Below are 27,678 nucleotides of genomic sequence, written 5' to 3'. Positions count from 1 at the left end.
CTACACAAATCACTTCTCGTTGTCACTTTCTTCACCAATTTATGTTTCTTTGGCGTGGCTTTGTACGCTAGTGCATCAACGTCTTGGGAAGATCTTCACAAACCGTGGGCTAAAGCAATGTCGAGTCCGACCATTGCCTTATTCGAGACAGTAAGGCTGGATTTGGTCCTACCACAAGCCATGGAAGTTCCCGCCATGATCAGTGGCTATTCACTGCTATCTGTTCTGATTGCGTCCTCTGTTGTCTTGTTAGCCTTCGTTCACCAACCATTTGTGATTGTGGTGCTTCGGATAGTAAAGTTCTTTCGGGAACAGACAGCTAGAGATAGTCAGTCCTGTAATGACCTTGTTGAGCGAATCAAAAAGGATAGACAAGAGCTTGAGATTCTGCGGAGTACTAATACAAAGCTCCGTAAAGACGTCGAAAGAGCGGAGGCCAAGATTTCAGCACAAGGATCTAGAATCATTCAACAAGACGAACAGCATGCGAAACGAGGTTCCCTGGTTCAAAGACTAGAGCAACAATGCTCTCAGGGAAACAAATGGCTGAAAGCTGAAAGATCCAAAGCTATGGGGATGCAACAACAATTCAACACAATTCAACAGCAGATTACCGCAGCCTCAATGCGAGAGGCTAATACCAACCAAGCATACACGGCGACATGTAAGCAGTTATCAGCTACAGCGGGAGCTTTACAAGCCACACAAACGAGACTTGAAGAAACCCGGAAATTCATTATCGACCTGCAACTCGAAAATGAACTCCTCAAGAGTCCTATGTCACCAGCACCACCCGTTACCAAAGCCAGCGAATCTACCTTTTCAGCATTGGCATCTCCTTTCGTCCTTGTACTTGTCGATGGAGATGCATACATTTGGGCCGGCAATCACTTCACTCAAAATTTGCGACCAGCGGGCGCTCATGCAGCGCAAGCGATTAGACTCGAGGTGCAGCAATACCTGCTTGCCAGTACTGATCGAGCACCTTTACAATCCAAAATCGTTACAAGAGTGTTCCATAATGCACGTTAGTGACCTATAAATTTCCTCCACCAAGATATGTTTTTTGTACTGACAACCTGCAGACGGACTAAGACATCAGGAGGCACGTACACAGCATGCAAGGCATAGACTTTCTGACTTCGCTGTCGACTTCACTGAGAGTATGCCCCTGTTTGATTACACAGATTGTGGTCGGGGTAAAGAGAGAGCAGATTCCAAGATTCAAGGTATGTTTAGTCCCGAAAATACTCTTAGCTATCAGTACTGCGACAGTCCACCGTTAAACTGAGTATGCTTCCTGGTACGGGTTAATTGACGTATACAGAAACCTTCCACCTGTTCATCGCAAACCCTCATTGTCACACTATCTTCCTTGCTGCAGCAGTCGATAATGGCTTTGCAAGACTTCTCGAACAATACGCTTCTGTCGATGCTGCCAAGCAGAAAGTCGTGCTCGTACATCCTGGTTACCTCATTCACGAGATCGCAGAGCTCAACTACCAGGCGGTAGAATGGCCTTCGGTCTTTCAGCATAGGTTAATGCCGATGGATGCACAAACGAAATTCGCTCACCAACAACAGCTTCGGAATAAAGATATGCAGGTACAGAAAGCTGCTGCCAGCAGAGCTATCACCCAAGGTGTTTTTGGTATATCATCTGTGGACATGATCGAGTCCTCGAACATCTACACTGGTGCTAGAAAGTTAGGCTGGAGGCCGTCAAGAGTCATAGAAGGAGTTCGAGACGAAGGGCTTGTCGAGGAGATTGACTAGGCCTTTATGGGAGATAAATCTAACTTTTATCTACAGCATACGCAGGCACGTCCCGGTCACGCGAGGCCATATGTAGGCAGGGGCAATACTCAGACTACAGCTTGTACATTATCATGATCGAAAATCAGGAATTAGGAACGACAGAGGTTACAATACTTCGCATATGAGGCACAGGCTGAGCGATCCTACATATCTTGCAATCAAAGCAACGAGTGTTGCGTTGACTCATTCACAGCAAACATCAATGCACGCAAATTTCAATCGATGTAATATATTGGCTTAAACATTCAACGCACCTGAGTAGCTATCTTGCAAAGTCATATATTCTGTGTAACACCAGGTTCTATCTTTTCCAGAATACCCGCAAGCTCAGCCCAAACCTTCTGACCAACCTTCCTTCCTTCGTCACTTTTCGCAAAAGCTGACACTTCGCCTTCATTCACCATACCATCGTGCATGTATCTCCCATGACTCTCCTCGCCAACAGACGCAGCAGCGACCAACGTCCGGCTGCCCACCTCCGTCGTACGTGCCAGTATTGCTTTCATGAGGGTATAAGTCAATAATTGGAAACCCGATACGTCCCGTGTCAAGCTGGAATGACACAGACCTGGGTTTAACATGTTCAGGGTTACCTGGCCGCTATTGATCTTAGGAGCAATCTCGCGCACAACGAGGACCTCGAGGAGTTTGGAGAGAGGATAGCGTTTCGACATGTCGGATTTCTTCGGGTCGTCGATCATTGGGAAGATGGAATCTGCGTCCTTGATTTGCTCGGCTATGCCGCTGAAGCCATGGACCTCGCTCGAGACAATGGTGAGGCGCGGAGTGATATTGAACTTTCTGGAAACTTCTTTCAGTTTTGGCAAAAGTAAGAGCGCAAGGAGAAAGGTGCTGACAACATTGACAGTAACGGTTGACTCATGCCCCTCAACGAGCTTGAAATCTATCGCGGCTATACCGGCATTCTCGATGACTGCATCGATGCGGTCGAGGCTTTCACAACGCTTGGCGAATGCTTTGACCGAGGAGTAGTCCCCGAGATCTAGCTCCCAGACTTCGACAACCGATGGGTCGACTTTGGTGGTCTTGACAATATCTTGCCGAGCTTGCTCGCCGGCTGAGGTGTTGCGGACGGCGAGAATGATCTTGGCGGCACCTAGACGAGCAAGGTGACGAGCGCACTCTTTTCCAAGACCGACGTTAGAGCCGGTGACGATGCAAGTTTCGCCAGTGAATGAGCGGGTAGGGTATTTGGGAGTTACGAACAACTGCGAGTATAAGAAACCCATGGTGAAGATTCGAATGAGTACTTTTGCTGTTACTTCGAAGTGAGCGAGTTGTTCCTGACTGTATTACTGAAAGCGATTTTTATTATCATCGACAACGACAAGAATGATGACACGAATTCTGGCCAAACAGCGTTTATATACACTTTGGCAAACACGAGAATATATATTGAATCGAGAGGGAGCACAAGCCAGCTAGTACCGGATATAGGATATAAGTGCGAGGAGATAGCACGATGGAAGGTCAATACACTTGCCGCCTTGAAAACCCCGATGGGGGCTTAGACGGCCACTATCTCGTACAAATACCGTAAAGCCGGAGGAGCATCTTCGCGCAAGAACAATTCTTTCGAGCACTGTGGGTTACAAACCAGCTATAAACTGGCGATTGTTCGATACCAGCATGGGAATTCAAGATCTTGAATCCAATCCTGCTCCGTGAGAGTATGGTAAATCTGTTTAATTTCTGGGTCGGAGATAGCATAGAGAGTTTGAGGGTCATGGCCGTTCGCGGTTGAAGTTGGGGCGAGAAGATTAAGAATCACCATCCCGGTATGCGAAGGTATACATATCATAAGACAAGGAGTCCTTCTGCTTCTATACTCACAATTTCATCTGAGTCAAATAACGCAGTGTGTTGACGCCAATACAGTCATAAATATCCTCCACGACTTCAAAACTTGCCAGCCCTAAACCAACCTCTTTTCTCCCCAGACTCCATACTTTCTTCAGTGGCGTAACCCATACGCTCGCGAGCTTCGTGCGCATCAGCATCACTACCATATACCAAGCTCGGGTTTCTAACCTCATCGCCAACCTCAAACCAACTTCCAGTGGGGCTGAGAGCTGGCATTGGGAAAAATTTAGCCAGCAGCCAGTATACTCCAGCAGAGACAATGAAGCCAGAGAAGAAGTTCAGTCTGTAGATGTAATCGGCGCCAATAGGCACAGGCGTACCGACGGCACCAGCAAATCCTACAACGTTGATGATGATGCCACAAATGTAGGCTACCCAACCTCGCCACTGAATACCAAGAATTCCAAAGTATGGACCAGAACTTTCAGCGTTGTACAGGTCTCGGATCTGCAGATAACCTTTGCGAACGAAGTAGTAATCTGCGATCATCGGTCCGGCGATCGAGCTGAGGAAGACGCTATATGCCGAGAGATATGTCGTAAAGTTGGAGGACGAAGTTAAGAATTGCCATGGGCAGATTGCAATGCCGACAATTGCGCAGATGTAACTACCACGTCGGATGTTGAGGTAGCGTGGAAGTAGAGCCGTCAAGTCAGTACCTGCCGAGATTGAGTTGGCTGCAATATTCACTCCAAGCTGTGCAACGACAAAGGTTGCCGCAATGATGAAAACACCGGCTCTAGCTCCTGCAGATCCACGCTCATCAACTGTGCCGACTCGTCCGATGGCGAAGTTGCGAAGCAGATCGAGAGGATTCCAAACCGCGCCAATATCTGGGTATATCACAGCTGAAGATGAACCAGCAATGATCCCAATAAAGGAGGTGAGACCGAAGCCCAGAGGAATAGTCAGACCTTGTGGCCATATCGCGGCTCCAGGGGTTTTGGCGAAACGTGCAAAGTCCGGATCGTTGACAATGAGTGTAGCAAAGTTGCTAATAGCTGACATAATACCAGCAACAATACCCCAAGCAAGTTTAGATCCGGATGCAGTGGCGCCTTGGTGGACGATTGGACCGACGCCTCCGGCACGAGCGATGGACCAAGCGAATAGGGCGATGCCTCCGGCAGGAGCCACGAATGCTTTGACAGTGAACAAATGCCTCATTTGCTATCATATATTAGCCAGGAAACTTCGCTCTGTGCCTCGGGATACTTACCTGCGGTGCAAACCACAAGAATGGTAGCGAACCTGTGAATGAAGAAGTCAGCACAACCAACAAGGAAGTCCAGCAGCAGGCGAAGTGGAAGGAGTAGAGACTGACCTGCCCAGAAGAGAACGAACGAGATCATGTAGTTGACGTTGGCGCCCAACCCCAGAGGTCGATTCATGTATTCACTGTGACCGAAAGATGGCCAGATAGCAGCAATCATAAGAAAAACACATTGTCCACCTATCCATGACTGTACTCCGTACCAGACCTGCTCGAGATTAGCTGTGGACGTAAACAATTGCAAAACGGCTCACCATGGCCATCACGGATCGATTAAGCACTGGCCACAGAGATCCCCAAATGCCGAAGGACGCTCTGTTTACCACAGGAAAGCCAATGTGATAAGTTGCGCCAATGCGACCAGTGAGGACGACAAAGAAACCTGCGATGGAATAGCCAATCCAGACACAAATCCATGCCTGCCACCAACTCAATCCCTGCTCAAGTGAGCTTGCCGCTATCATCCATGTGTTTATGTTGAAGGAGTCCGCAATCCAGAAAGTGACGAAATTGCGGTGCTTCCATACTCGTCGTGCAGGCTCAACCGGTTTCAGGTCATGATTGGTAAGGAACAATTGCTTGTTGGTGAGACCCGGTTCAGCTTCACATTCCTAGGGTTCTGTTAATGTGACAGTGAAGTAGTGAAGAGCTGTCCTAACTCACGATGCGCTTCCAGAATCCCGCCCTCTTATCCATCCTGGAAGAAGGGACGTGCCTACTGCCGCCCCGAAAGCTAGTATCGGACCAAGGATTGTGACTGCTCTGGTCAAACGTGGTAGCTTCAACTGGTAAGAGTTCGTAGCTGGGACCTTGGATTACTCGATGTTTACTCGATAGAAACCCAAGAATGGCAGTTCGTGTGTCAGAGAAACGGTTGTGCAGCATATATACCCAGGAACCGTAATGGATCTGATCCGCGGCATGGGTGGGGTGGACTTTGAGTACGTTCATGCGATAGATACGTAACCTTTTGCATGTTTTCGAGTAGCCTTATCTGGCTCAGCTTTCCTGCAGTGCTAATCGCGCTTGCGCAAGAAAGAACCACTCATTGCGCATGTGTGTTCGGTCTAGCTGACCCAAAAGTTGTGTCAGGATCCGAAGAATTAACAGGAGTATCCCGGACAAGGCCTCGATCGCGTAGCAAAGAAGCTTGTCCTTGTGTGCAAAGTTGCATCATACAGCAAGAAGAAACGTTGCGGAGGTGCACGAGGAAGTCTTCCAGCGAGTACCACAGTAAACATCCCTGCATACTAGGTTGCTAGCGTAGACAATATTGTGCGCGTGCAGTGGGCAGTCCCGAGCTGATCGCGTGGTCGAGTAATCCTCCAGACTCAAAAGGTCACATGCCGAGACCTTGAAAGTTTGGCGGGGCTGGGCGCACGATAAGAGGAAGAGCTCTTCCAAAGAACCAATCAGGAGAGGTTTGTTAGCATAATGTGACTCGATGAGATCGAGCAATTGACAGCCTTGTAGCAATCTATAGACGATCTGCGGCTGAAAGTAAACCTTGGGCGGCTCAGCTTATCGTCAACCGCTGGCTCGAACTTGCTCAAATGTTCTCTTTGTCATGGCTGATAACCATGCATATGTCTCTGCTTTCCACCTGAGCGATATGGTCTCTAAGCACTCAACTATACGCTGCTCGGATCTATTGACCTGCATTTATGTTCGCGAAAGACGAATTCGAACTCTGTACCCAGTTAGCTACGAAGCTGCACTTGCTTTGACGGCGAGAACCGAGCAGAAAAACGATCTGCATTCTATACTGCACGCGTTTTGTTGTCACATGCTGACAACCTAACCATTCTGCGACGAAGTGAACTCCCGCGTTGCGACTGACGTGAATGTGTTCTGAACCTGTCGACCTTTACACAAGAAGAGCCCTTCACACCATTAAGAAATCTAGAGGCTCTCGTAGTGGGACACGATGGCTCATCTACAGATGAATTCAACTCAAGGTTTAGTCAGGAACACCACAACAGACATCATCCTCTTCGTGAAGTAAGTGATGGAGATAGGTGAAGAAATTGAGACTTTCAGTGTAAGTGGCATGATTGCGCCTCTGGCCTATGTCTACCAAGCATAGTCCCGCTGGCCGTTTGGTTTCTTGCGAGTAATCATAATCTTTATTGATCTGGGGAACGCTGACACAGGAACAATGAAGAGGCAAGATAGTTGAGGTTATACCATTGATTCAACTCTCGCTACAAGATTGCGAACGCGACGAGATGGAGTTTTGTAGATATCATCGAGCGGATCTGGCCTCTGCTGCAACGCACCGTGAGCCATTGATTTTCGGGGGGAAAAGGTCAGTGAACGAGAATACTTGTTGGCGAACCATTGCTATCAAAGCTCGATGAAAGACAGTTTTCCGCTTCGGAATCTGGCAAGCCACTGTTTGCAGGCGAATGACGCTCACAGAGCGACCTGGCTGATCTAGAGGGGAGCAGAGTCATTCGAACGTGCTTTTCACGAAGCAACTGTCATCAGTCCTACCCCAGCTCCATCAATATGCAGGAGTTACTCTTTGTGAAAATGCTGATGCACACTCCATGAGCCCCAGGGCACCCACATTACTAATCTAAGTTGTCAATATACAGCCTCGATCGTCACATTTATGATGCTACCCTGCTTCTCTTTCGACCTGGCCGATCTATCCGCAAGCCTCGTGTATGTACACCTATTGTCCGTATACAACAAAATGACGGCGAGGCATTGTCAAAAGCAAACAAGCAACTGTAACGGACAAAGTCCAGGCGACGAACCTGCAACAATCCTGCCTTGTCCTAATGTTCAAGGGTCATTGTCCCAGCAGTGTCACTGATTGTTCATGTTGCGCCGCACAGCCTAGATGTCGCGACTTGCACTGTGTGGATGTTTGCGAACATGATTCGAAGCTTGCACAGAAAGACAACATGTTACAACTTGACACCAATCCCATCCTCTCGGCAGGGCCAGAACCCACGAAGCGAAGCGCCATGAAGAAAGGCAAGCGTCCAGAAGCACTTGAGCGATCCCACCTTGCAAATATCAAGCGTCGACGAGTGACCTTCGCGCCCGGCACCAAGCCGCCGAGTCAAACTATGAGCAAACCTCGATCTTTGAGTCTAGCCGTACCTGATACTCTTACATCCAACGCCCAAAAGTCAGCGCCAGCACAACTTACAGTTATGAATGCTTATGCGGCAGCTTTTATGGAAAACGATCCTAGCACACGAGAGAGGGCAACCGCGTCCCTGAGGCACGCAAGAGAACTCCTTCGAAACACACCCACTCTCCCAGCCGAAGAGGCTCTTCCGCTTACCCATACAAACAGCAACCTATTCTACTACGGTCACACATCCTCTTTCACACGATCTCAAACACAAGAAGTCAATGCTCATCACGCAGCAGTCTACGCAGAATGGCACACTGGATGCCCATATGACAACATTATGCACGAGCGACCCTCAACAGAAGAAGTCGCCGCCGAGCGAAAGACATGTAAGTGCTTCAAGTCCAGCCACGGAATTACCTTGCTCTCAAAGACACTAACACACGGAGAGGGTGCAGGAAAATTTGGCGCAACATGCTGGCTCTGCTGCAAAGAAATCGGGTACACATGTACACCTACCCTGGGCCACTACATCCCCCAGAGTGCTGAATCCCACCGCTAGCATGGGTGCGGAGACCAGACGAGTTCCAACAATCAAAACAAGACTGTGAACCATTGTGGCGGAGTCTACCACATGGAATGTGCTGCAGAGTACATTAAGAAGAACATCGGTACTCTGGATACTGGTGTACCTTGCCCATCGTGCGGCGAAGAATGGCCTGTCGAAATCAGCATCGCTACCCAAGTCAAGATCATGGTAGGTGGTCTGATGAAGGCTGTCAAGAATTGCTTCGGCTATGCCACTAATTGACTTCTAAAATGTTGCAAGCAATCACAAACAGGCAAGCATTCAATTCTATTTCTGTATTGTTATTCAATTTTAACCATATCAAACACATCTCACTCCTCTTGTTTCTATAGCTAGTACTCTTTAATGCCTTCTGTACCCTATCTCGCCAAATCATCTTAGCAAGCCATTTCTTCACATATGGCTACTCGCCTTCGCTTGCACTGCTCCTGTGCCAAAGTATTGAGTAACAATGAGCACCCGTCAACAGAGTGAACAGGTTCAATGAGGACGGGTGGCTGTCAAATTCGGCCATTTGAATCAAGTCATTGGAGAATCGCTGATTCTAAGAAGCTACGAATATTGTTGTTTGCCCTCCTTTGACAGTGTTTCGTTCGGGAGATAAGTCATTTGGGGTCGAAGCAGGTAGGTATTGTACCTGCGAAGGACACATATGTAAGATCCACGTATTGTTGCGCTCGATCATACAACTATCAGCACTTCGCTTTCCTTAGATACAGTACAGGTTGTCGTTCCTCTTGGAACAGCATGCTATTCATCAGGTGCTACTTGGTTTAAGCAATGCTATTGAACCTCAGCTGCTAGAGCATGCTCAACACACGTCGACTCCATCAACGATCTATGAGTTGCTGCCTGGAGGCTTCTCCGCAGCCCGATCATAGTCACCCTTTCTCGTCTGCTGGCCCAAAGCCGACACCTCCTCAGCATGGACTGGCTCTTTGCTCTCAGCACCATCAAGCGAAATGTTGTGCTCTCTAGTTGTCTTAGGTCCAGGCACGTGATCTTGCTGAAGCTTCTTTGCCTCCTCGCTCTCTGGGCCCTGCATACCTGTACCACCCTCACCAGTTCCCTGTCCCTTATTGGAACTCTTTCCAGACTCCTTCAACTCTGAGCTTGTCTGACCTTGACCTGGGTGACCGAGACCGGTGTGCACATCTGCAGACGTAGCTCCCGGCATATCCAGAGCTTTGGAGGCGCCTGACATATCAGGAGCACTTTCGACGTCTGGGTTGTTGGCTTGACCTGGGATCTCGTTCACTGGGTTTGGTTTGAAGGTGGATTCTTTGGGAGCAGTGCCTGGAGGTAATGTCTTTGCACTGAACTCTGGAGCTGCGTCGTTTCCGACTAGCTGGCCTGGCTGGTGCTATCGAGTTGTTAGTTAAAGCTTCGACACGAGTGTGCTATACTTACACCTCCTTTCTCCATAGGTTCACTGCGGGGCTTCGTTGGCTGGAATTCTCCTTGCTTGTTGTTCATCGAATCCGGGTTGAAGCTGGTTGCTTGCTTGTCCGCCATGATGTTTGGTTGTATAGTGTAAGTTATGGGTTTCAGTAGAGTTCCTTGAGTCGCAGTATATAAGATTGGAGCTTTCAAGAGGTAGCAGAATAGTAAACAGCAATTTCTACAAATTTGAAGCAGTCGTGTGCTTGATTGACGTCATGGAGGAAGGAGTCAGGGCGGGATGAGCACGATCCCAAAATGACTTCACAGATCCACAGGAACGCGTTCCTCATCCGGTTTAGACCAGTCTGATCGCAATAGCCAAATGCCACGGCCCAATGTGAGGTCTACATCAAAGAGCGACCACTTCAACTTCTCAGGGCTGATAGCGAGTGTATTGTGCAGAAAAACCAATAGATTGGCTTCGATCATTTCAAAGATTCTTCTCTGAGAGCAGATCTGCCATTCTTCGCGATGTCCGAAGAAGTGCAATCCAAGAATGGCGAAGCGATTGAGGTTGGTGATACAGTAGAAACTCCATATCGAGGCGGTAAGCATGAATTCCAGGTGAGCAGTTCAATTAAGGATTCTCAGTCGCCAATCTGATGGATTACTTCAGGTCGATAAGGTCATCAACGATGAAGGAGAAGCTCGAGACGAAGGAGCAAAGGGTGCTATTAAGCCTCCAGTAGTTGTTGGTGTTGATCAAAACAACAAGAAAGTCAGTCACAAACCACAAACAGTGACCGATGTATCCAAGGGTTGAGTGCTGGATAATCATCAAGGCTCATAGAGAATGTGCATCTGGTGTTGGTAGCATTCAATCGTTATTGTTCGTGAGGCCGTGACCAAGACTGATTGTGACTATGGTTCCGATTGTTGGTTCAGCTTGAAGGTAGTGCTGAACTCGTCGACCGCAGTCTCGCCTGAAGATAACCCTTTATTTCTTCGCTCAAAGGCTCGGCTATGACTGTGGCAACAGCATAATCGCCATCGTGACTGATGCTCAAACGACCTTCTTGACTTGGCAATGTGGCTCCGTTATCAGGCATGAATGTGCATGGTTGGCATAAGACTTTAACAGCACTAGTCGCTGTACTTCGCTCGCTGCCTTCATTGTCGGATGTGACTCTTATGTCCTTGAACCCGAGTAAAGTGGCTCCCCAGGCTTTCCTTGCTGCTTCTTTAGCTGCCCATCGTCCACCCAAATAGTTCCGTACTTTTCGTAATGTTTTTGGCGAAATGTGACGGTTGTCATATGCATCAGTGGCAGGCTTCTCCTGTGCTTCACAACATGCTTGGTGAACATTGTTGTCGTTCAGTCCTGCTTGCTTCAAGAAGCCCCAGACGTCTGGATGTCGCTCGCGCAAAGAAGCATATTCTTTCGGATGGAGGATACGCTGAGCAAGGCGCACGATTCTGATTGGGCTGCCCGCTACCTCCCAACGCACGAGATGCACAATATCTGTCCCTAGCACAAAAGGGAAGGGCTTCATGAAAATAATCTATGCTGGAATGGAGGTTGCGAAGCGTTGCGGATTGCTCGGTATATTCCAAAGTTCTCAAGCCAGAAGAAATATTGCCCCTGTTACAAAGACCAGGCAAGCCAGGAGTGATCGCTGACTAAAATGACTTCTTTCCACCACACGTTAAGATCCGCCGCATTCTGTTCCTAACGACGACAATGTCACCATGTGTCGTCGAACACCGGTGTATGGTCGTGTCTGCGATTGGTGTCGTTGCACGAGACAAGCACGTCAGGCATCTGGGGGACAAAGCGAAGTAATGGCGATCGACAAGCTCGAAACAATCTGCTGCCGCTCTTCTCCGCCTTGCTTCGAGAGACTGCCGATGCGCGCTCTACAGAACCTAAGGATTGAGCATTATATAGACTGCGGAGTATACGCTGTTCCAGCGATTGACAATATCCCTGGAGAACGAGTATCCCTGAATTGAAGCTAGCTTTTCATAAATCGAACAAGATCTAGGAGCCATGTCGGATAATATGCTTCACGTCTCATGTTCCGGTAGTCCATATGAGGTATGGGTTCTCCTTCTCCTTCTCGGTGAACCGAAGCGAGGATTACTGACGTTGATCTAGATTGGTCGGCAACATGGCGAGCAAGCCAGCAGTCAGGTCTATGGCAGCATAGCCTTTTACGATGACTATTTCAAGCGAAAGACAGGAAAGTCGTGGCCCGAGGTCCAGGAAGTCGCGAAGCAGTTCTTGCCATATCTTACCTCGACATGGCCTTCTTACCTAGAAGAAGTACGAGGCATAGCTGATGGAGCTGGCGTGCCATTTGAGTCAATCCTGGCACTCAATGTGCGCACAGAGATAGGATTCGGTATGCTCAATGACGGCTGCACAGCATTCGCTTGGAAGACAAAGACGGCTAGCTTCATTGCACAGAACTGGGACTGGGAAGGTCAGCAGAAGGACAACATCATGTGCGTCAGAGTGGTTCAGAAGGACAAGCCAACGATTCACATGATGACTGAAGCAGGCATCATTGGCAAAATTGGCATGAACAGTGCTGGCGTTGGAGTAACACTGAACGCTATTGCAGCGAAAGGTGTCTCATTTGATAAGCTGCCATGCCACTTTGCTTTGCGAATAGTGTTAGAAAGCACTTCACTGCAAGAGGCAAAGCAGAAATTGAACAAGGCTGGGCTGGCATCCGCATGCCACATCACAGTGGCTGATGCTGAGACTGGTAGTATCGGCTTCGAAAACACAGCAGTTGACCAAATAGAACTGCATATGAAGGATGGGCTCAATATGCATACGAACCATATAACAGTGCAGCGTCCTGGCGTTGAAGACAAAGGTATGCTCGCAGATTCACCGTTCCGGCTAGAGCGGATCAAGGAACTTTTGAAATCGGCAGGACCAGAACCGTCGATGCAACAGCTTCGTGACATACTCAAGGACGACAAGAATTCTCCTTGTGCTATCAATAGATCCCCAACCGAGAAAGCGACGATTCAGACCTTGTTCTCGATCGTGATGGACTTGCAGAATCGGTGCGCGGTGGTCAAAATGGGTAGACCCACAGAGGGAGGAGAAGAGCTCGAATTGAGGCCTTGACCGTAGGGTCACCGCGTGGTTTAATGCTCCTTGTCATTCCAGTCCATTGTATTTACACGTCTCGGGCGTTGTTTGAATCATCTTCGTGCTAATGCGCCTCCTTGCCTGAGATTTTGTTTTTCTTGTCTTCCTGCTCTACTTGCTGTAGGAATTCCCTGTACAAAGGTCAGTGATTGAGCAGATTTTTACCAGGGGTGCTCGAACTGAATGAAGTTCTCCTCATCTTTGCTGCCAGCATTGAGTGGAGGTGTTGTCTGTGGTTGCTTGCTGCCGTTTCTTGTTGCCAACCAAGAGATTGTGGCCAGTGAGTTCAACGTTGTGATTGCTAGCTATAGTCGTTGTTAGAAACATACACCCGATGTTGTAGTGAGCTTGAGGAGACATACAACGTGAGACCCGACCTGGCGGCCTGCAATTGTATAGTAAGCAACCATTTCTTCGATCGAAAGGTGAACTGCTGCGGCTGCTGTTTATATGGAGTCGTCCGAAGAACTTTGTGCAATCGAAGTGTCTGGTTCAACTGCTATGTTGAATGTCGCTCTTCGACTTTCGCTGCAGCTGCCGCAGGAGCTTGCAATCCTAAGCTAACCATAACGAATTAGCGCGGGTTCTACGGTAAGCTGCTCGCCTCTAAATCTAACCGTAGGTAGGGACGGTCATGGCAAGCTCGAGCACAACGTCATTCTGGAACCTCAGACCCCGGATCTCCCAGCACATGGCTGCCTCTCGCGTGAGCTAGAGAGAGGCCTGCGTTCTGTTCCGAGAAACACTCGTGATGCGGAACTACTTCTCGCTTGATGTGCTGAAGTGACCAGAAATCCTCTCACAATTGCGCTGGTGGTTTCTCGAGCTCATTTCACCATGCCGGAGGATTCCACGAAAGACCAGCTCAAAAAGCTGATTGCGGAGGGAGCTCCATCCTCTGTCACAGACAAGATTCCCAGAGAAAAGCTGTCAACAGATTTGCAGAACCTAATTGACAAAGACGATAGCTTCTTCGACGACCTATATGATGGCTAGTACGGATGGCTTCTACACCGTTCATGAGTAATAGCTAACGTCGTGTCAAGCACGGGTGATACTACCGACACCTCGGTGCGATATGCAGCTTATGCGACGCGAATTCGAACGATACTACTCAGCGCACATCGATACGTGGCATATACATCGGACATAGGGGAGTCATTCAGGCCTGTAGCACATCCTTACCTCGTCCGAGGAGCATATGCGGTCTCGTGGGCATATCTGATAGGTGATGTGACCCATGAAGGCTGGAAGGCACACAAGCGCAACCAGAGGCTGTTGAGCCCTACTACCGACCAACATATGCAAGCTCTGATTAACGAAGGTCCGGAAAAGCAAAATATAACACAGACCCCAACCAAGATACCAGCAATAGAAGACTGGAGGGCAGTGGCAGCTCAGCGAGCCGTCTTCCAGAGTGTTGCCAGTATGGGTCTTCCAGCTTTCACAATTCACAGCATTGTTAGGTATTCTGGTAAGGCACTCAAAAATGCCAAAAATGCCACAGTGAGAACATGGGCACCAATAGGCGTAAGTCAATATACCATCATTACCTAACCTGGTACTGACGTGTGTAATAGCTGGGTCTCGCAGCCGTGCCTGCTTTGCCTTTCATGTTCGACAAGCCAGTTGAAGAGGCAGTCGAGTGGATATTCTATCAGGGTTTCAAGGCTATTGGTGGTGAGGGAGCAGTAAACCCGAGGCATTCTACAGGGAGGTCGGAAGCACTCACCAAGGAGGTCACCAAGGTACTAAAGGAGAAGGAATTATAGTACGACTACCTGTGCCTATGCATTCGCTCACTCTTTGTTAATATACACTTCCCGACTCTTTCTCACCAACATACACGGGAGCCTATAAGCGAATAACACTTACGACAATTATCTGCTGGTTTTGGGGATCTCTTAACTGCTCGCAAAGCTTCTGAAGCTGCCACTGAATAATTACTGGATGCTGACTGCATGACAGGAGTTTCCAACTTGGACTGCGGGAAACAAACCGTCGACCTTGGCTCCGGCCGACTGCGGCTTCGGCGGCGGAATTGCCCGTCAGCCCTTCGGCTCGGACGACACTCCACGGAACGCATTTTCGCAAGAAGCTGCGCCATGACGGACTTTTGTTACTATCTCTACATCCCCATACAACACAACGTCCATCTGCAGAAGGTGACAGCGCTGGATCCTTGAGAAGTGATCAATCCACCAAGAGTATATCTACAACATATTGTCAGGGCATTCACTTCGGTGACAGCTTCTGTGCCAATTACATGGCGCTTCACCTTCATTCCTACCAACCTTCGCGAATATGAGTCAGCAGCAGCCATCGTCAATCTTAAGTAATGCACAGATAGTTGTGCCGGATGTTAAGGAAGGTAGACTGCAAACGAAACCAGCAGAGGGCTGGAATACCACACGGCTTGGGTTACGACTCGGAGCTGATGCAGCTTCGGCGGCTACTGCTTCCTCAATGGTGGCCCCTGTAATATGTATCATTGACCAGTATGATCACTGTCCGGATGTCAGTAGTGTTCTCGATAGCTAACCCGACATAGGTCGATTGTTCGAAAGGCAGCAACCGGCACAAGCATATCCGAATCTGCACTGAAAGCATCTAAATCTGCTTTGCTACGACCTCATGGCTTCCTATTCTCCCGACCCTTCCTCTTAATCTTCTCGCTTTACTTCTCGACCTATTTCACTGCCAACAGCATCGACACGTTAACCTCGACGGTGGAGAATAAAAGAGCAAGCACCGTAACGTCTGGTCCAACCAAATTCGCAGCCACAAGCGCTGTGAATATGAGCATATGTGTATACAAAGATAGCCAATTTGCCAAACTCTTTGGCAATTCCTCTGGACCTGCTGCGAGGATACCGAAACTCAGCTACGCGCTTTTTGCGTGTCGAGACTCACTCACCATCTTCGCGTCATTCAACCTACCCACGATAATTTCGCCACGACTGGCTGAATTGCCCCCTTCAATTAAAGACAGGTTCTCAAGAATACTGTCGACTGAGTCCGGCCGAACCAATACAGCTCAGTTTCTAGCTCCAGCAGCCATGCAGATATTCAGTACACCCCTACACCTTCTGGGTCTTGATCTATTTAACAGACAAGGACAACTTGGCTTTAGCGAAAGAGCACTACAAGTCACCAAGAACTGGGCTGTGTGTTCCTTCGCAAGAATGGGCCGCATTGTCCCTGCCTTCGGAGTAGGTGGCGTGGCTAACGGTCAAATGAGGAGCAAACTGATGGGACAACTCGAGTAATGGTCTTCTGCTTCACCATTGAAAGCATGAGGCGTAAAAGAGCATGGCGTTATGGTTTACGAGATTAATAGAGCTTACGAATAGACGAAGCTAGACTGTACGATAGCGAGTAATGATGGGGTGGTACACAGGTCTACAGGACTAGCAGCCCAGTCGGGGGGTCGATAGAGCATGATATAGAGCCCTAAATATGTAATCTGTTCAAAACCAGTAAGCAGATACAGCTCTGTTCCGTATTGACTCGAGTATATGTGCTGAAGTCGATTATCCATCCTTGATCAGACTAGCACTGGCGATCAGTGCCTCGCATAAATGTTTCTGCCTCTACCGTGAACGGGGGAACTCTGACCTCCAGGTCAGCATCGCGCAGCACCACCTTTCGCGCTTCAACCTGCTTGACATAGTCCAACCTCTTGTGCGACGACGTAAACGACTGCTCGTGTACGGACATATTGTCTCTTTCCCTCATTCTCACCGTTGAATTCACCTTGAAACTACCAGCCAATGCGACTCCCCTGACACAACCTGTACCACGATATAACTGTCACAGACGCTTCATACTAACGGAGTGTTGTCGATACTGGTTGCTACACCACACCACACGCAAGCTCTTAAAACTACAGGTGCTCTATAGTCGTTGGCGCATCAACTCAACACTACACTGCAATTCCTCACTCGATCACCTCGACCACTCCCATAAATACACGCCCATAGCACAGCCATGGCAACCACACTCATGGACCTAATATCAAACTTCACAAACTGTCTCTTCTGCTTCCCCTCCTCTCCAAACCTCAAGATCAACTCCCGAACCCTACGACTCCTCCGGCTCCTTGGCGAAGGTGGCTTCAGCTACGTCTACCTCGTCCAAGATACAAGCACATCCGCGCTCTACGCGCTGAAAAAGATCCGCTGTCCCTTTGGTCAGGAGAGTGTTGCCCTGGCGCTGAAGGAGGTGGAAGCATACAGTTTGTTCTCTGGTGTAACGGGTGGTGATTTTATTATACACTCGATTGACCACCAGGTCAAAGATGAGGGGGGGAAGGTCTCGGGAATTGGTAATTCGGGAGAAGCTGGAGGGCAAAAGACGGTTTACATACTGTTGCCGTATTATAGGAGGGGGAATCTGCAGGATGAGATCAATGCGAATCTGGTGAATCGGACGCGCTTCAGTGAGAGGCGGCTGATGAAGATTATGCTTGGGGTGTGCAAAGGGTTGAAAGCAATGCATCACTACAAGATCCCAAGTGGGAATGGATCTGCCAGCGCAGCGAGAAGAGAAGCACAGACGATACGTAACCAGGCCGCAAACGAGGACGAGGACGCGAGACGTCAGGCAAGGAATAAGTCACGAACGATGACTGCAAGTGCGCAACGAAGCGCAGATGAAGATGGCGAGGCTGAGCAGCCTCTCATGCCAGAAAGTGCTGGTGGTGAAATCACAGCTAGTCAAGCTAAGAAGAAATCTGGCGATGCTCATGCATATGCACACCGCGACATTAAACCCGCAAACATCATGCTGGACGATGACGACCCGAGCACAAGTGGAAGCGGTGATCCGAAACCAATTCTCATGGATTTAGGATCTATTGCGCCAAGCCCAACACCCATCACGAGTCGAAGCCAAGCTCTCGCAGTTCAGGATACAGCCGCTGAGCACAGTACCATGCCTTACCGTGCACCTGAACTCTTTGATGTAAAAACCGGCTCAGTAATTGACACAAAAGTCGACATCTGGTCGTTGGGCTGTACGATGTATGCCTGTTTGATCGGAAAATCACCTTTCGAGGCAAGATCAGATGAAACTGGTGGATCATTGTCAATATGTGTCCTTGGTGGAGACTGGAAATGGCCAGATGAAAATGCTCCGAAGCCGAAGAGGCAAGGGACTATTGTTGAGGGAGATGGTCAAGCAGCAGGAGGCGACAGAAGGGACAAATACCCGTGCGAAGAGGTGCGAGATGTGGTCAGAAAATGTCTAGCTGTCGAGGCTAGTGAACGGCCAGACATCGATGAATTGATAGAGCTCATTCGGAACGTGATGAAGAAGATACCGGATGGTGAGACGGCGCAAGGAGATTATTAAATAATGGGGCCTAACTAGCTTTCGAGCGTGTGGCCTTCTTGGTTGTGTATCTTCACTGTACAATGAACCAGCAAGCACTTTCCAATTCTACATAAGACAGGTTTTAATATCAGCCTTCGCCTCATACCAAGCGGCGTAGAATGCATTGAATAGCATTACTGCTGGCTACTTTCCTCGAACGATTTTTCAATTCCAGATCCAAAACCACACCAGAAATATGCACCGATTGCATGGGCCACTCATGCACATTATCGGCATTATTCGACGTGGCCATATTACGGGTCCGGGCTAACCTTGTGCCAGGATCGGTGCTGTACCAGAAGCCCTTATCCCGGATCAGATTGCGAGCCGAAACAAGAGAAGTGAGCTTCAAGTGATAATCATTTCAGGCAGGTGGAACTGTCCATAGACGCGTGATCTGTTGGTCGAGCATCTCATGATAGCCGGTAGGACTTGCAGGAGGCCGGAATATAACTCTGTATGTGTTTGGCGCATCGACAAACTCACCAGATTCCTTTCAACATGTCGGGTATGGCTCACTTTTCTGTAGAAAGTTCAGGCCAAATGGCTTGCATCCATATTTCTTATGAACAAGCTCATCCACCTAACCATGTTAATGTGCGATTTGACTGATATTCGTTCATCCACGGTATGGATGTTGCCCAATCCATTCGATTCACCATCCCAACCAGCTGTGAAGCGGAAAATGTGTTTGGTCACGTTCCAATAGTACCTGGTATCAGTGTTTCCGGTCATCAGTCCTGGCGCAACAATCAGGTCTTCGCCATACAAAGCTCTTGTTGTCCCGGCAAGTACTGACCAAGGCGTCAGAGTTGATGCATCAGAAGGTGTGACCGGTGCAGGTTCCAGTACTTCAGATCCAGGATATAGTGTAATGCTACTTGGTGTTTCGGTGTGGTTGTCGAAAGCATGTAGGGTCAGATTATACTTGTCTGCAACTTTCTTGGCGAGGTGTGCGATCTTGGTATGAATGTCAGAAGCATGCTCTCCAATATTGATCCTGTGGTTAATGATTGCTGTTGTGCGCTCAGGAAGGGCGTTGACCTTCACTCCACCTTCAATCAGATCAGCCGCAACAGATGTCTGCATGAGATACTTGGTGCCAGGTCCTTGCTTAGCAGCTTCGATAGCGAGGTGATCCTGCTTGGCTTTACAGCTGTGTATACTCTTCTGTCTTCGGTGGAGTAGCTTCCTGAGCTTGGATGGAAAGTCTGGAGCGTGTTCCGCACCACACGTCAAAAGACCTAGGTAAGGGTTTGCGTCATCGAGGCGAGTCTGGTATGGGTGTGCTTCAATCAGGTTGATGAGCTCACTCATAACGCCAATGCCAGTGTGGTCTGGCGGTATCGAAGAATGACCTCCAGGCATTCGGACGATAATGTGGACATCAGTGTAGCCCTTCTCTCCGACCCCGGGTAGAGCAACTCGCATTCCCCAAGGACCAGCAAATCCAGCTCCTTCATCGACCACAGCTGCCACGCCATCCTTACCATATCGCTCAAGTATAAATGGTGCCAGGTGTCCTGCACCTTGTGGACCACTGATCTCTTCGTCAAAACCGAAGGATAGCAGAACGGTGCGCCTTGGCTTGAAATCAGATTTGAGAAGTTCTTCAACAGCCTCGAGAATACCAATAAGTTGGTTCTTGCAATCAGATGCACCACGACCCCAGATAAACTTACCATCAAAGTAACCAGAAAATGGCGGATGTGTCCAGGCATCAACGGTCGACTTAGGGACAGGTACGACGTCCTGGTGTGCCATAAGCAGAGTTGGCTTAAGCTCTTCGTCTTCACCTTGCCATGTATACAGGAGGCCATGAGTGTTGATCTTTTCGAGGAAAAGCTTAGCATGGACATTTGGGAATGTCTTGTTCAGATATTCTGCAAAATCGTACATGACGTCCCACCTCTTGTCCTCCCCCAGCTTGCCCAGATCGTCAAAGCTCTCAGTCGCAAGTCGTACTGCACCAGAGAGCTTTTGTATGCTTCCATTGCGGAACACATCTGATTCGAGGTATCTGTCCATTCCCACCATCCAGCTAGGTGGATTTTGTGGTGAGAGAGCTGGTACCTGATGACAACTCGTCACGGTCTCGGACTTGTCTTGCTCTACTGCAGGCAACCAAGCTGAACCTCCAATGGAGCTGAGCAACACCCACATGACTGAGCATGCGAGAATACTGAGCATAACTATCCGCTTGCTGGACCGTGTGGCATGCCGAGACTCATGTTGTGTGGTAGTGAGATATGGCTGTGCCAGCGGCAGCGACCCCTTAGCCTCAAGTTGTCCCATGACCGCTAATAGCAAGTTGTGTCGCGACACTTCAGACGAAAATATAGGGGAATAGGAACACTCAACAGGACAATCCGAAGTACAAGAGTTATGCGGACTCGATCATATGGCACCTGCCTATCCAAGTTTAGCGCAGGAGGGTGTTTTCGAAGATCTTCAAATCGAAACCTCAAGCTTCGTACTCAAAGCTTGTTGGCTTACTGGCAATTACAACCAGCCAGCTACTCACGATGTGGCATCCTTTGCGAGGCATGGCAGCAAACGTATGCTGACTGCTGCACCACCGGAACCAATCATCTACCAGATACGTCGTTCTAAGCATTGTTGGTTTGCAATTGTCTGCAAACTCGCCCACGGCGTGGCAACGTGCCAAAGACAGGAGATTGAACGAATGCTTGCTTGAGGATACTGTTTGTCGAGTTACGGCATCCTACACAATTAACAGACATGTAGCAGCTCACCTGTTTCTTCCCTTTCACTCACACTTGAAGCCCTCACTGTCCGCTTCATCCCCAGTCAGAACAACACGTCTTCCGAAGCAAATCTTAAACTGCAACATAATGGTATAATATATGATATATCGGTTTCATGATGACAACGCCGCACTGGAAACAAAGCATTCAAGGATGTTGTCCCGAACGTCTGGGAAAGCTAGCAGCATACTCATGACAAGCTCTCGAAGCGGCATACCAACCCTGACGATGGAGCTAGCCATGATGAACGAGCAGACACGGACCCCAGCCTCAGAACTGTGCCAACACTCTTCTGGTCACGCTCTGTTTGAGTAGTGAATTGTATCAGAGAGGTTGGGTTTGGCAAGTGAAAGCGGTCTAAATTCTGTGGGGCAAACGAGCCTGGTGATATCGGTCATGTTCTGCAGACACGCACGAACATTTCAGAGGAGTGTTCGTGTTGGTGATATGAGAAATGCCCATGCGGGCCAGATGGTCACTAAGGTTTCTTGAGTCTACATAAGCTCTTCATCCTTCATTCTCAATTGAATTTCTCCTCCACACCATATTCGAGGTTAACCGTTTTTGAATCTTTACTGTCCAGACCATTGAAGTCGAAGAACTTTTGGCTCAGACAAGGCATTGAAAACAGTTCCAGGTGAGTCGTTGCCCCGGTTTTTGAAACACCAAGCTAACCGTCACCGAGCAGTTCAGTATTTCAACCCGTCAACATGAGTGTACCGAAAACCACCTTAGTGGTGCCCAATGCCAATACCTTCACTACACTGCCCGAACCCCGGATCAAACGTATGAACCCTTACCAACTTCGAGAGTGAGTGCTGTTCTTCTTTGCTAGGTCATGGTCAATATACGCTAACAGTACTTCAGAATCAATGGCGGCCACCAAGTCGGGATCGGCTATCCATCAAACGACCCTCCAGGCTATACATCTGTGTATGTCAACGTGCCGATCAAGGTCTTACGAGCAGCTATGCCAGCTCTCGATTTGATAATCAAGCAGAAGGCTATCTCGGATACGACTATTCGTGCTGTCGTTCTCCCTACGACGGATTACCAGGCAATTAGAGACATATTTGGACACCTCAAGGATACGGTCACTACTGCTTGGCGGAAGCCAACACCAATTGTTGAGTTCGCACCTCTATCTGTGTATGCACGAAACGCAGAAGCTGCATGTGCGATGGGCATGACAGACATAAGGGAAGACTATCAGAAGAAGATTAGCCGTCTGCTAAAGCCTGATCTTTATAAAACACGTCTCCAGATTCCCAAGGAGGAGTTGGAAACTGTCTGTGTACACCCTGACAAGTCATCGGCCTTGCGTATAGCGGTGGTGTCGGCAATCGCTCGAGCAAATATGGCTGAGCGACTCGGCAACGCCGATGACGTCTGGACTGTCCGAAGACAGTATCGGGATTTCGACCAGGAAATCGTGGCTGCCATGGGACCCTGGGCTCTGAAGATGAACCTGGGTGAAGACATCAGGGTAGCTGGTGTCTAGAGCCATGGTAAGGCTGCCTGCTACGATGCCAGGCAAGGAAAATAGGGATGGACACTAAGAGGAAGCTAAGAAGCACGGCATGATAGTTGCCAGTGCACAGTTTGGTTTAATTTGCACACTGCTGCATCAGCCTTTGCAATGACTGCATGTTTGATTTTCTGTTTCTTCAAGTTGAAGCTCTCTGTACATTAGCGCAATGCGCATGTACTGCAAGGTCTAGAATACCAGAATTTACACAAACTATGCTCTATTACATCTACTGTGTACCACTTGGGGTTTCGTAGCTACGTAGTTTCTGATAGAAGATTTGTTAAAAGCTGCTCTATTTCTAGCTTGTCCTTCGATCTAGTGAGCAATTAATTGTGTATAGAAGAGCAATTGACGTCAAACTTGTACTCCTACTGATCGCAATAATGTGTCTCTCTCTAAACAATATACTCTGTTCCTTCTTAGTATCTCTTCATATTCCAGGCACGATCGGTTCGTCGACAGCCAGGCTCTCCAGAGGGCATACGTAGATATGTATCACAAGCCATAGACGACATGTGAGTTGGTAAGTCTGCAACCCAACATCAAAACGATATCTGGGTATTCATACAGATACAACGAGAGTGCCGATCTGCTAAGCACTTCTTTATAGGCGACTGCTACACTCGCTTCGCAGCTCAAGTTCCAGGTCTGGCTCAAAGACTATAAGAAGAAGATAGACTGCGTGCTCTATTCCAACCTTTACAAAACACCTTGAGGAAGAGCTTGACATCATCTGCCTTCACCAGGACGGGAACTCTCCTCTACGCATGGCAGTGGTCTCTGCTATCGCTGAGGCCACTGTAGCTGACCGACTAGGCAAGCACAACATGGTTTTCGCTGCCCTGAACCAGCACCCACGATTCGATCGAGAGGTAGTTTCAGCACTGGATCCATGGACCAAGCTCATGAACCAATGCAAAGACATCAAGGCCACGAAATACCTAGAAGCGTGATGTGTGTCATGAAAGTACAAAATCTTAAGCATTGATATCTTTTTCAATCCATACTCGATTGCTTCTATAACACTTCGCCATTTACAGCCTCCAGGATGTTTTTCCCCTGCATTTCTTCGTGTCTTAGCAAAGCCATGCGCACAGTCTGTCCTCCTGTTCGCCGAGCAATTGTGTATACATGGGAAGGCAAATTAATGACAAACTGCTGGTCTCATACTTAAACACGAGAATATAGCCTTGCCACTTATCATATCCTCTTCCCTTCCTCGTCAAACCTTCATACCTCACGAACCGCATCGACCACAAGATATGTAGCACAAGATAAATAGATGTATAATGTAAGTCATACAGGAAACGCGAACAAATATCTCTGCTTATTGACGGTCCAGATATCTCTGAGCATTTCCGTGACAGGAGGGCCGATATGGCGAGCATCTCTTCAGGAGCGACTGAGCTCCTCATGGATTTGCGATCATTCGTAGCACATTCACTTCGAGCTTGAACCTGTGGTGTCAGTTCTGCAATCCAGTCAAAGAAACAGCACAAGACTTGAGGTTTTTTCACTTACTTGAGTTCTGTTCAAGGCTAATGCCCCTAGACAGGAAGGCAAGCTATCTCATTCAGGTTCAGGAGTGGATTGTGTCGTCTGCTGTGACACGAGACCCACCTCCGGTTGTCGAAATGTGTCTCCTTCCTCGACACAGCAGAGTTTGCGGTGCTGGTGCCTCGTCTCCCGAACAACAACAGGCCGCAGCGGTTGTGTTTTTGACACCAGCCTCCTCAACGACGCAAGTGATATGGTTAATAGTGCAGGCAGATCAGTAGAATCACATGGAGTACTTAAGAACCTACCTGTTCTTCTCCTTCTGATTCCCAGATACCCTTCCTTTATATCACAACTCTACCGATCTTCCTTGGTATTAACTCGTTGTACCGATACATACTCCTCGAAGAGAGAGCCCTGTCCCATCTCATCAAATCTTAGCAAGTGAGTCAACCTATTACTGATCCTCAACGTTTGACTGACAATGACCAGGACCTCAAAATGGCGGCCTCGAATGAGCCGTGGGTTCCTGCCTCCGACTCCAACTCCGATAAGGTTCTGTTCGTACCAGCTGTTGACCAACTCTTAACACCGGACATCTATTCAATGAATCCGCGTCAAATCTCACAGTAAGTCATTGATAGGTGAAGTCTCACAACATAGCTGATCAGTCGACAGCCTTAGCTCGAGAAACAGCGCCTATCTCTGCATCCAGAAAGATGACGGCTACACACCTGTCTCGACGAATCGAATGTCTATTCCAGGCCTGAAGGCAGCAATGCCAGGAGTTTCACTAGCCATCAGGAAATCAGGCATTCCCGAAACTCAAATAATCAGCATAGTTCTGCCAACTTGTAACCGTGAAGCAGCCGAAGAGCTAGCGAAGAACCACGAACGAGTCATGTTGAACAGATGGCGAGAGAAGATCCGATTCATCGAAACCAAGCCTATTACCTCCTACTCCGTGATCGCCAAGCTCGCCACGGATTTGAGTATAAAGCCCATTGTGACAGATATGGAGTCACGCATCGATAAGATGACCACACCAAATCTGCACTATAGCGAACTCAAGATACAAGCTGAAGATGTCGCAGCTCTCTGCCAGTGCACTGAAGAAGGTTCTCAGGTTCGTACTGTGGTTGCAAAGGCTATTGCTCGAGCTTTGGTAGTCGATCGGTTAGGTGAACGAAAAGAAATTGGTAAAATACTGCACAAGAACCGCAAGTTCCATGATGAGGTGATGAAGGCAATGGTCTTTTGGTGGGAACGTCAGGATGCTGGTATTGATGTCAAATTTTATGCTCGACTGACTTAGAGAGGCGGGGTTTCACCGACATAGCACTGATGGCGGAGGAGTTGTTGTACATTGAATAAAGAACATGGAGAATGCTCTTGCCAGTCGTGCTGGTAACGACTGCTTTGAAGAAGATTCGGCGATTCCGAGATTGGATGATACTCAGGTGCAATAGCATAGTGTCTAGAACGTTGATAATCTGATCAGGTTCAGCCATAAAGTAGAATCGATACAAGGAGTTTCAGTTTCTGCTCGTGCTTTGTCAAGAAGAAACGACGAGAGCCAGAGATATAGACTGTGGCGTAAGCACAGAAAATTGAACGGCGATTCGAATTACCTACTCTCAGCCTCTCAGATCGGCATGGCCTTGCACGAAACCGTACTTATCCAAATTGTCGGTGCATAGAGCTGATGAATAGTTTGTCCACGCATACAGCAATTGCTTGTCTGTGCAATCGCTCGGGCTGCAAGGTTGTGAACCAATGTTGTTGGCAAAAGAAGTTGATAGACAGTGAGCATCTTGTGGAAGGCGTCTCGCACGCGCCACAATTACTCAAGCTCGAGTGTCGTCCAGAAATCAACACGAGTTGGGTATATAACATATGGAATCGGTGAGCTCAACTTATGCTGTCAGCATTGCTGCTCACTACCTGACGATGGAGTTTCGCAAGGTGGATGCGGAGCGGTGAATCCATAACATGCCGCTCCCAAATTTATATCGAACTTGGTTCAATGTTCGACCTGAAGACCGTGTGTTGCTTTCCGGGGCTCATCAGATTATCGGCACAGTAGAGTGTACGGTACTGGCCCGTTGTTGGTTTTGAAACACCAACAAGTCGGGTCAGCTGTGTTGCCAGCACCACTCCTGAGCCACGTAAGTGATATGATTGATTGTGCGGAATGTCAGGAGCGCTGCATGGATCTTCTCGTTTCACCAACTCTTCTTCTCCTTCTCGTCCTAACATATCTCATCAGTCTTGCAAAAGCAGTCTCGAGCGCGATCTTGAGATCGGGAAACAACTTCTGCCCACCACAAGTCCTAAGAAAAGAGTCTTTCCATCAACGATTTTTGTCGGAAACTCGATCTATAAATCCGGTAAATCGAATCACTTCAAGGCTGGTAGGCCAAGCTAACTCACCATCAACAGTACCTTCAAGATGTCCAGCATTCGAGAATGGGTAACTGTCCCTGAACCTGACTGCTTCCAGACGGTCACTGTCCCCTCTGCCACGACTCTTAGCAGTGTCCCTGTTTCAGATGTCTCAACCATGAACCCCAAGCAATTGAAGCAGTGAGCCACACACCAACGGACCTAAAAAAGAACAAAGCTAATTGATCAACAGACTCTACAACGGCGAGCGCGTCAAGGTCATGACTTCCGAGAACGACGAACTGGTACCAGTAAGCGACGATTACTACTCGCTTGCAGGGCTTAAGGCAGGAAGCCTGGCAATCAAGCATGCCATTAAGCAGTCCGGACTTCCTGACTGGAAGATTGAGTATATCGTCCTTCCAACAAACGACATCGAAGCCGCGAGCGAACTCTTGAAGAATCTGAACCAGTCAATCAACGGAGGCTGGCGAATCAATATTCCTCGCATCTTCGCAAAGCCAATAAGCTCGTACAAAGCCATCAGCGTCGCTGCGCATCACCTCGGGATGAAATCACATGAGGTTGATATGGAACGACGAATTCGCAGCATGCTGTTTCCAAACCTTTCCGCCCCTGGCTCAAGGTAAAACCTGGAGACATCGAATGTGTTTACAACCACTACGAGCAAGGTGCAGAGATTCGTCGCGACATCACACGTGGCGTTGCACGAGCTCTGGTCGTCGATAGATTGTCAAACGCAGGTGAAATTCGGAAAGTGCAGGATCAGATCCGAGCTTTCGACCAGGACGTACTGAATGGTATGGCGTACTGACACGAGCGAAAGAAAGCCGGAGACGACCTCGAGGCTATTGTCTGACCAATTGATAAAGACGAACCCCGGAGTC

The 27,678-nt window shown here is 48.5% G+C and overlaps 13 protein-coding genes across 13 annotated transcripts; 9 read left to right on the top strand and 4 right to left on the bottom strand.

Moving 5' to 3' along the window:
* Window positions 1-117: 117 nt before the first annotated feature.
* LTR64_001160 (uncharacterized protein) lies at window positions 118-1,776 on the top strand (the record flags this gene model as incomplete). The annotated part of the gene is made up of 3 exons (XM_064895541.1): window positions 118-1,027; window positions 1,086-1,229; window positions 1,328-1,776. 3 exons carry the CDS (start codon window positions 118-120, stop codon window positions 1,774-1,776), a joined length of 1,503 nt encoding a protein of 500 aa, XP_064758228.1.
* A 317-nt stretch (window positions 1,777-2,093) lies between these two features.
* LTR64_001159 (uncharacterized protein) lies at window positions 2,094-3,068 on the bottom strand (the record flags this gene model as incomplete). The annotated part of the gene is made up of 1 exon (XM_064895540.1): window positions 2,094-3,068. The coding sequence occupies one exon, from the start codon at window positions 3,066-3,068 to the stop codon at window positions 2,094-2,096; it is 975 nt and encodes a 324-aa protein (XP_064758227.1).
* A 670-nt stretch (window positions 3,069-3,738) lies between these two features.
* Window positions 3,739-5,093, bottom strand: fur4 (uracil permease; the record flags this gene model as incomplete). Its single annotated transcript, XM_064895539.1, has 3 exons — window positions 3,739-4,872; window positions 4,922-4,953; window positions 5,027-5,093. 3 exons carry the CDS (start codon window positions 5,091-5,093, stop codon window positions 3,739-3,741), a joined length of 1,233 nt encoding a protein of 410 aa, XP_064758226.1.
* A 2,797-nt stretch (window positions 5,094-7,890) lies between these two features.
* Window positions 7,891-8,631, top strand: LTR64_001157 (uncharacterized protein; the record flags this gene model as incomplete). The annotated part of the gene is made up of 1 exon (XM_064895538.1): window positions 7,891-8,631. The coding sequence occupies one exon, from the start codon at window positions 7,891-7,893 to the stop codon at window positions 8,629-8,631; it is 741 nt and encodes a 246-aa protein (XP_064758225.1).
* An 865-nt stretch (window positions 8,632-9,496) lies between these two features.
* Window positions 9,497-10,173, bottom strand: LTR64_001156 (uncharacterized protein; the record flags this gene model as incomplete). The annotated part of the gene is made up of 2 exons (XM_064895537.1): window positions 9,497-10,021; window positions 10,069-10,173. The coding sequence occupies 2 exons, from the start codon at window positions 10,171-10,173 to the stop codon at window positions 9,497-9,499; spliced, it is 630 nt and encodes a 209-aa protein (XP_064758224.1).
* A 399-nt stretch (window positions 10,174-10,572) lies between these two features.
* On the top strand, window positions 10,573-10,864 carry LTR64_001155 (uncharacterized protein; the record flags this gene model as incomplete). Its single annotated transcript, XM_064895536.1, has 2 exons — window positions 10,573-10,665; window positions 10,718-10,864. 2 exons carry the CDS (start codon window positions 10,573-10,575, stop codon window positions 10,862-10,864), a joined length of 240 nt encoding a protein of 79 aa, XP_064758223.1.
* A 1,227-nt stretch (window positions 10,865-12,091) lies between these two features.
* On the top strand, window positions 12,092-13,189 carry LTR64_001154 (uncharacterized protein; the record flags this gene model as incomplete). Its single annotated transcript, XM_064895535.1, has 2 exons — window positions 12,092-12,139; window positions 12,200-13,189. The coding sequence occupies 2 exons, from the start codon at window positions 12,092-12,094 to the stop codon at window positions 13,187-13,189; spliced, it is 1,038 nt and encodes a 345-aa protein (XP_064758222.1).
* Window positions 13,190-14,050: 861 nt separating this feature from the next.
* LTR64_001153 (uncharacterized protein) lies at window positions 14,051-14,985 on the top strand (the record flags this gene model as incomplete). The annotated part of the gene is made up of 3 exons (XM_064895534.1): window positions 14,051-14,208; window positions 14,260-14,743; window positions 14,794-14,985. 3 exons carry the CDS (start codon window positions 14,051-14,053, stop codon window positions 14,983-14,985), a joined length of 834 nt encoding a protein of 277 aa, XP_064758221.1.
* A 2,218-nt stretch (window positions 14,986-17,203) lies between these two features.
* On the top strand, window positions 17,204-18,568 carry ENV7 (Serine/threonine-protein kinase env7; the record flags this gene model as incomplete). The annotated part of the gene is made up of 1 exon (XM_064895533.1): window positions 17,204-18,568. One exon carries the CDS (start codon window positions 17,204-17,206, stop codon window positions 18,566-18,568), a length of 1,365 nt encoding a protein of 454 aa, XP_064758220.1.
* Window positions 18,569-19,123: 555 nt separating this feature from the next.
* LTR64_001151 (uncharacterized protein) lies at window positions 19,124-20,884 on the bottom strand (the record flags this gene model as incomplete). Its single annotated transcript, XM_064895532.1, has 1 exon — window positions 19,124-20,884. The coding sequence occupies one exon, from the start codon at window positions 20,882-20,884 to the stop codon at window positions 19,124-19,126; it is 1,761 nt and encodes a 586-aa protein (XP_064758219.1).
* Window positions 20,885-22,067: 1,183 nt separating this feature from the next.
* Window positions 22,068-22,858, top strand: LTR64_001150 (uncharacterized protein; the record flags this gene model as incomplete). Its single annotated transcript, XM_064895531.1, has 2 exons — window positions 22,068-22,168; window positions 22,225-22,858. 2 exons carry the CDS (start codon window positions 22,068-22,070, stop codon window positions 22,856-22,858), a joined length of 735 nt encoding a protein of 244 aa, XP_064758218.1.
* A 2,028-nt stretch (window positions 22,859-24,886) lies between these two features.
* LTR64_001149 (uncharacterized protein) lies at window positions 24,887-25,700 on the top strand (the record flags this gene model as incomplete). Its single annotated transcript, XM_064895530.1, has 2 exons — window positions 24,887-25,014; window positions 25,064-25,700. The coding sequence occupies 2 exons, from the start codon at window positions 24,887-24,889 to the stop codon at window positions 25,698-25,700; spliced, it is 765 nt and encodes a 254-aa protein (XP_064758217.1).
* A 1,137-nt stretch (window positions 25,701-26,837) lies between these two features.
* Window positions 26,838-27,420, top strand: LTR64_001148 (uncharacterized protein; the record flags this gene model as incomplete). Its single annotated transcript, XM_064895529.1, has 2 exons — window positions 26,838-26,971; window positions 27,024-27,420. The coding sequence occupies 2 exons, from the start codon at window positions 26,838-26,840 to the stop codon at window positions 27,418-27,420; spliced, it is 531 nt and encodes a 176-aa protein (XP_064758216.1).
* Window positions 27,421-27,678: the final 258 nt, after the last annotated feature.

Source organism: Lithohypha guttulata, assembly GCF_036872675.1.
Source record: "Lithohypha guttulata strain CCFEE 5908 chromosome Unknown scaffold_1, whole genome shotgun sequence".
Classification (NCBI taxonomy): domain Eukaryota; kingdom Fungi; phylum Ascomycota; class Eurotiomycetes; order Chaetothyriales; family Trichomeriaceae; genus Lithohypha; species Lithohypha guttulata.
This window is presented reverse-complemented; position numbering and strand designations above follow the sequence as displayed.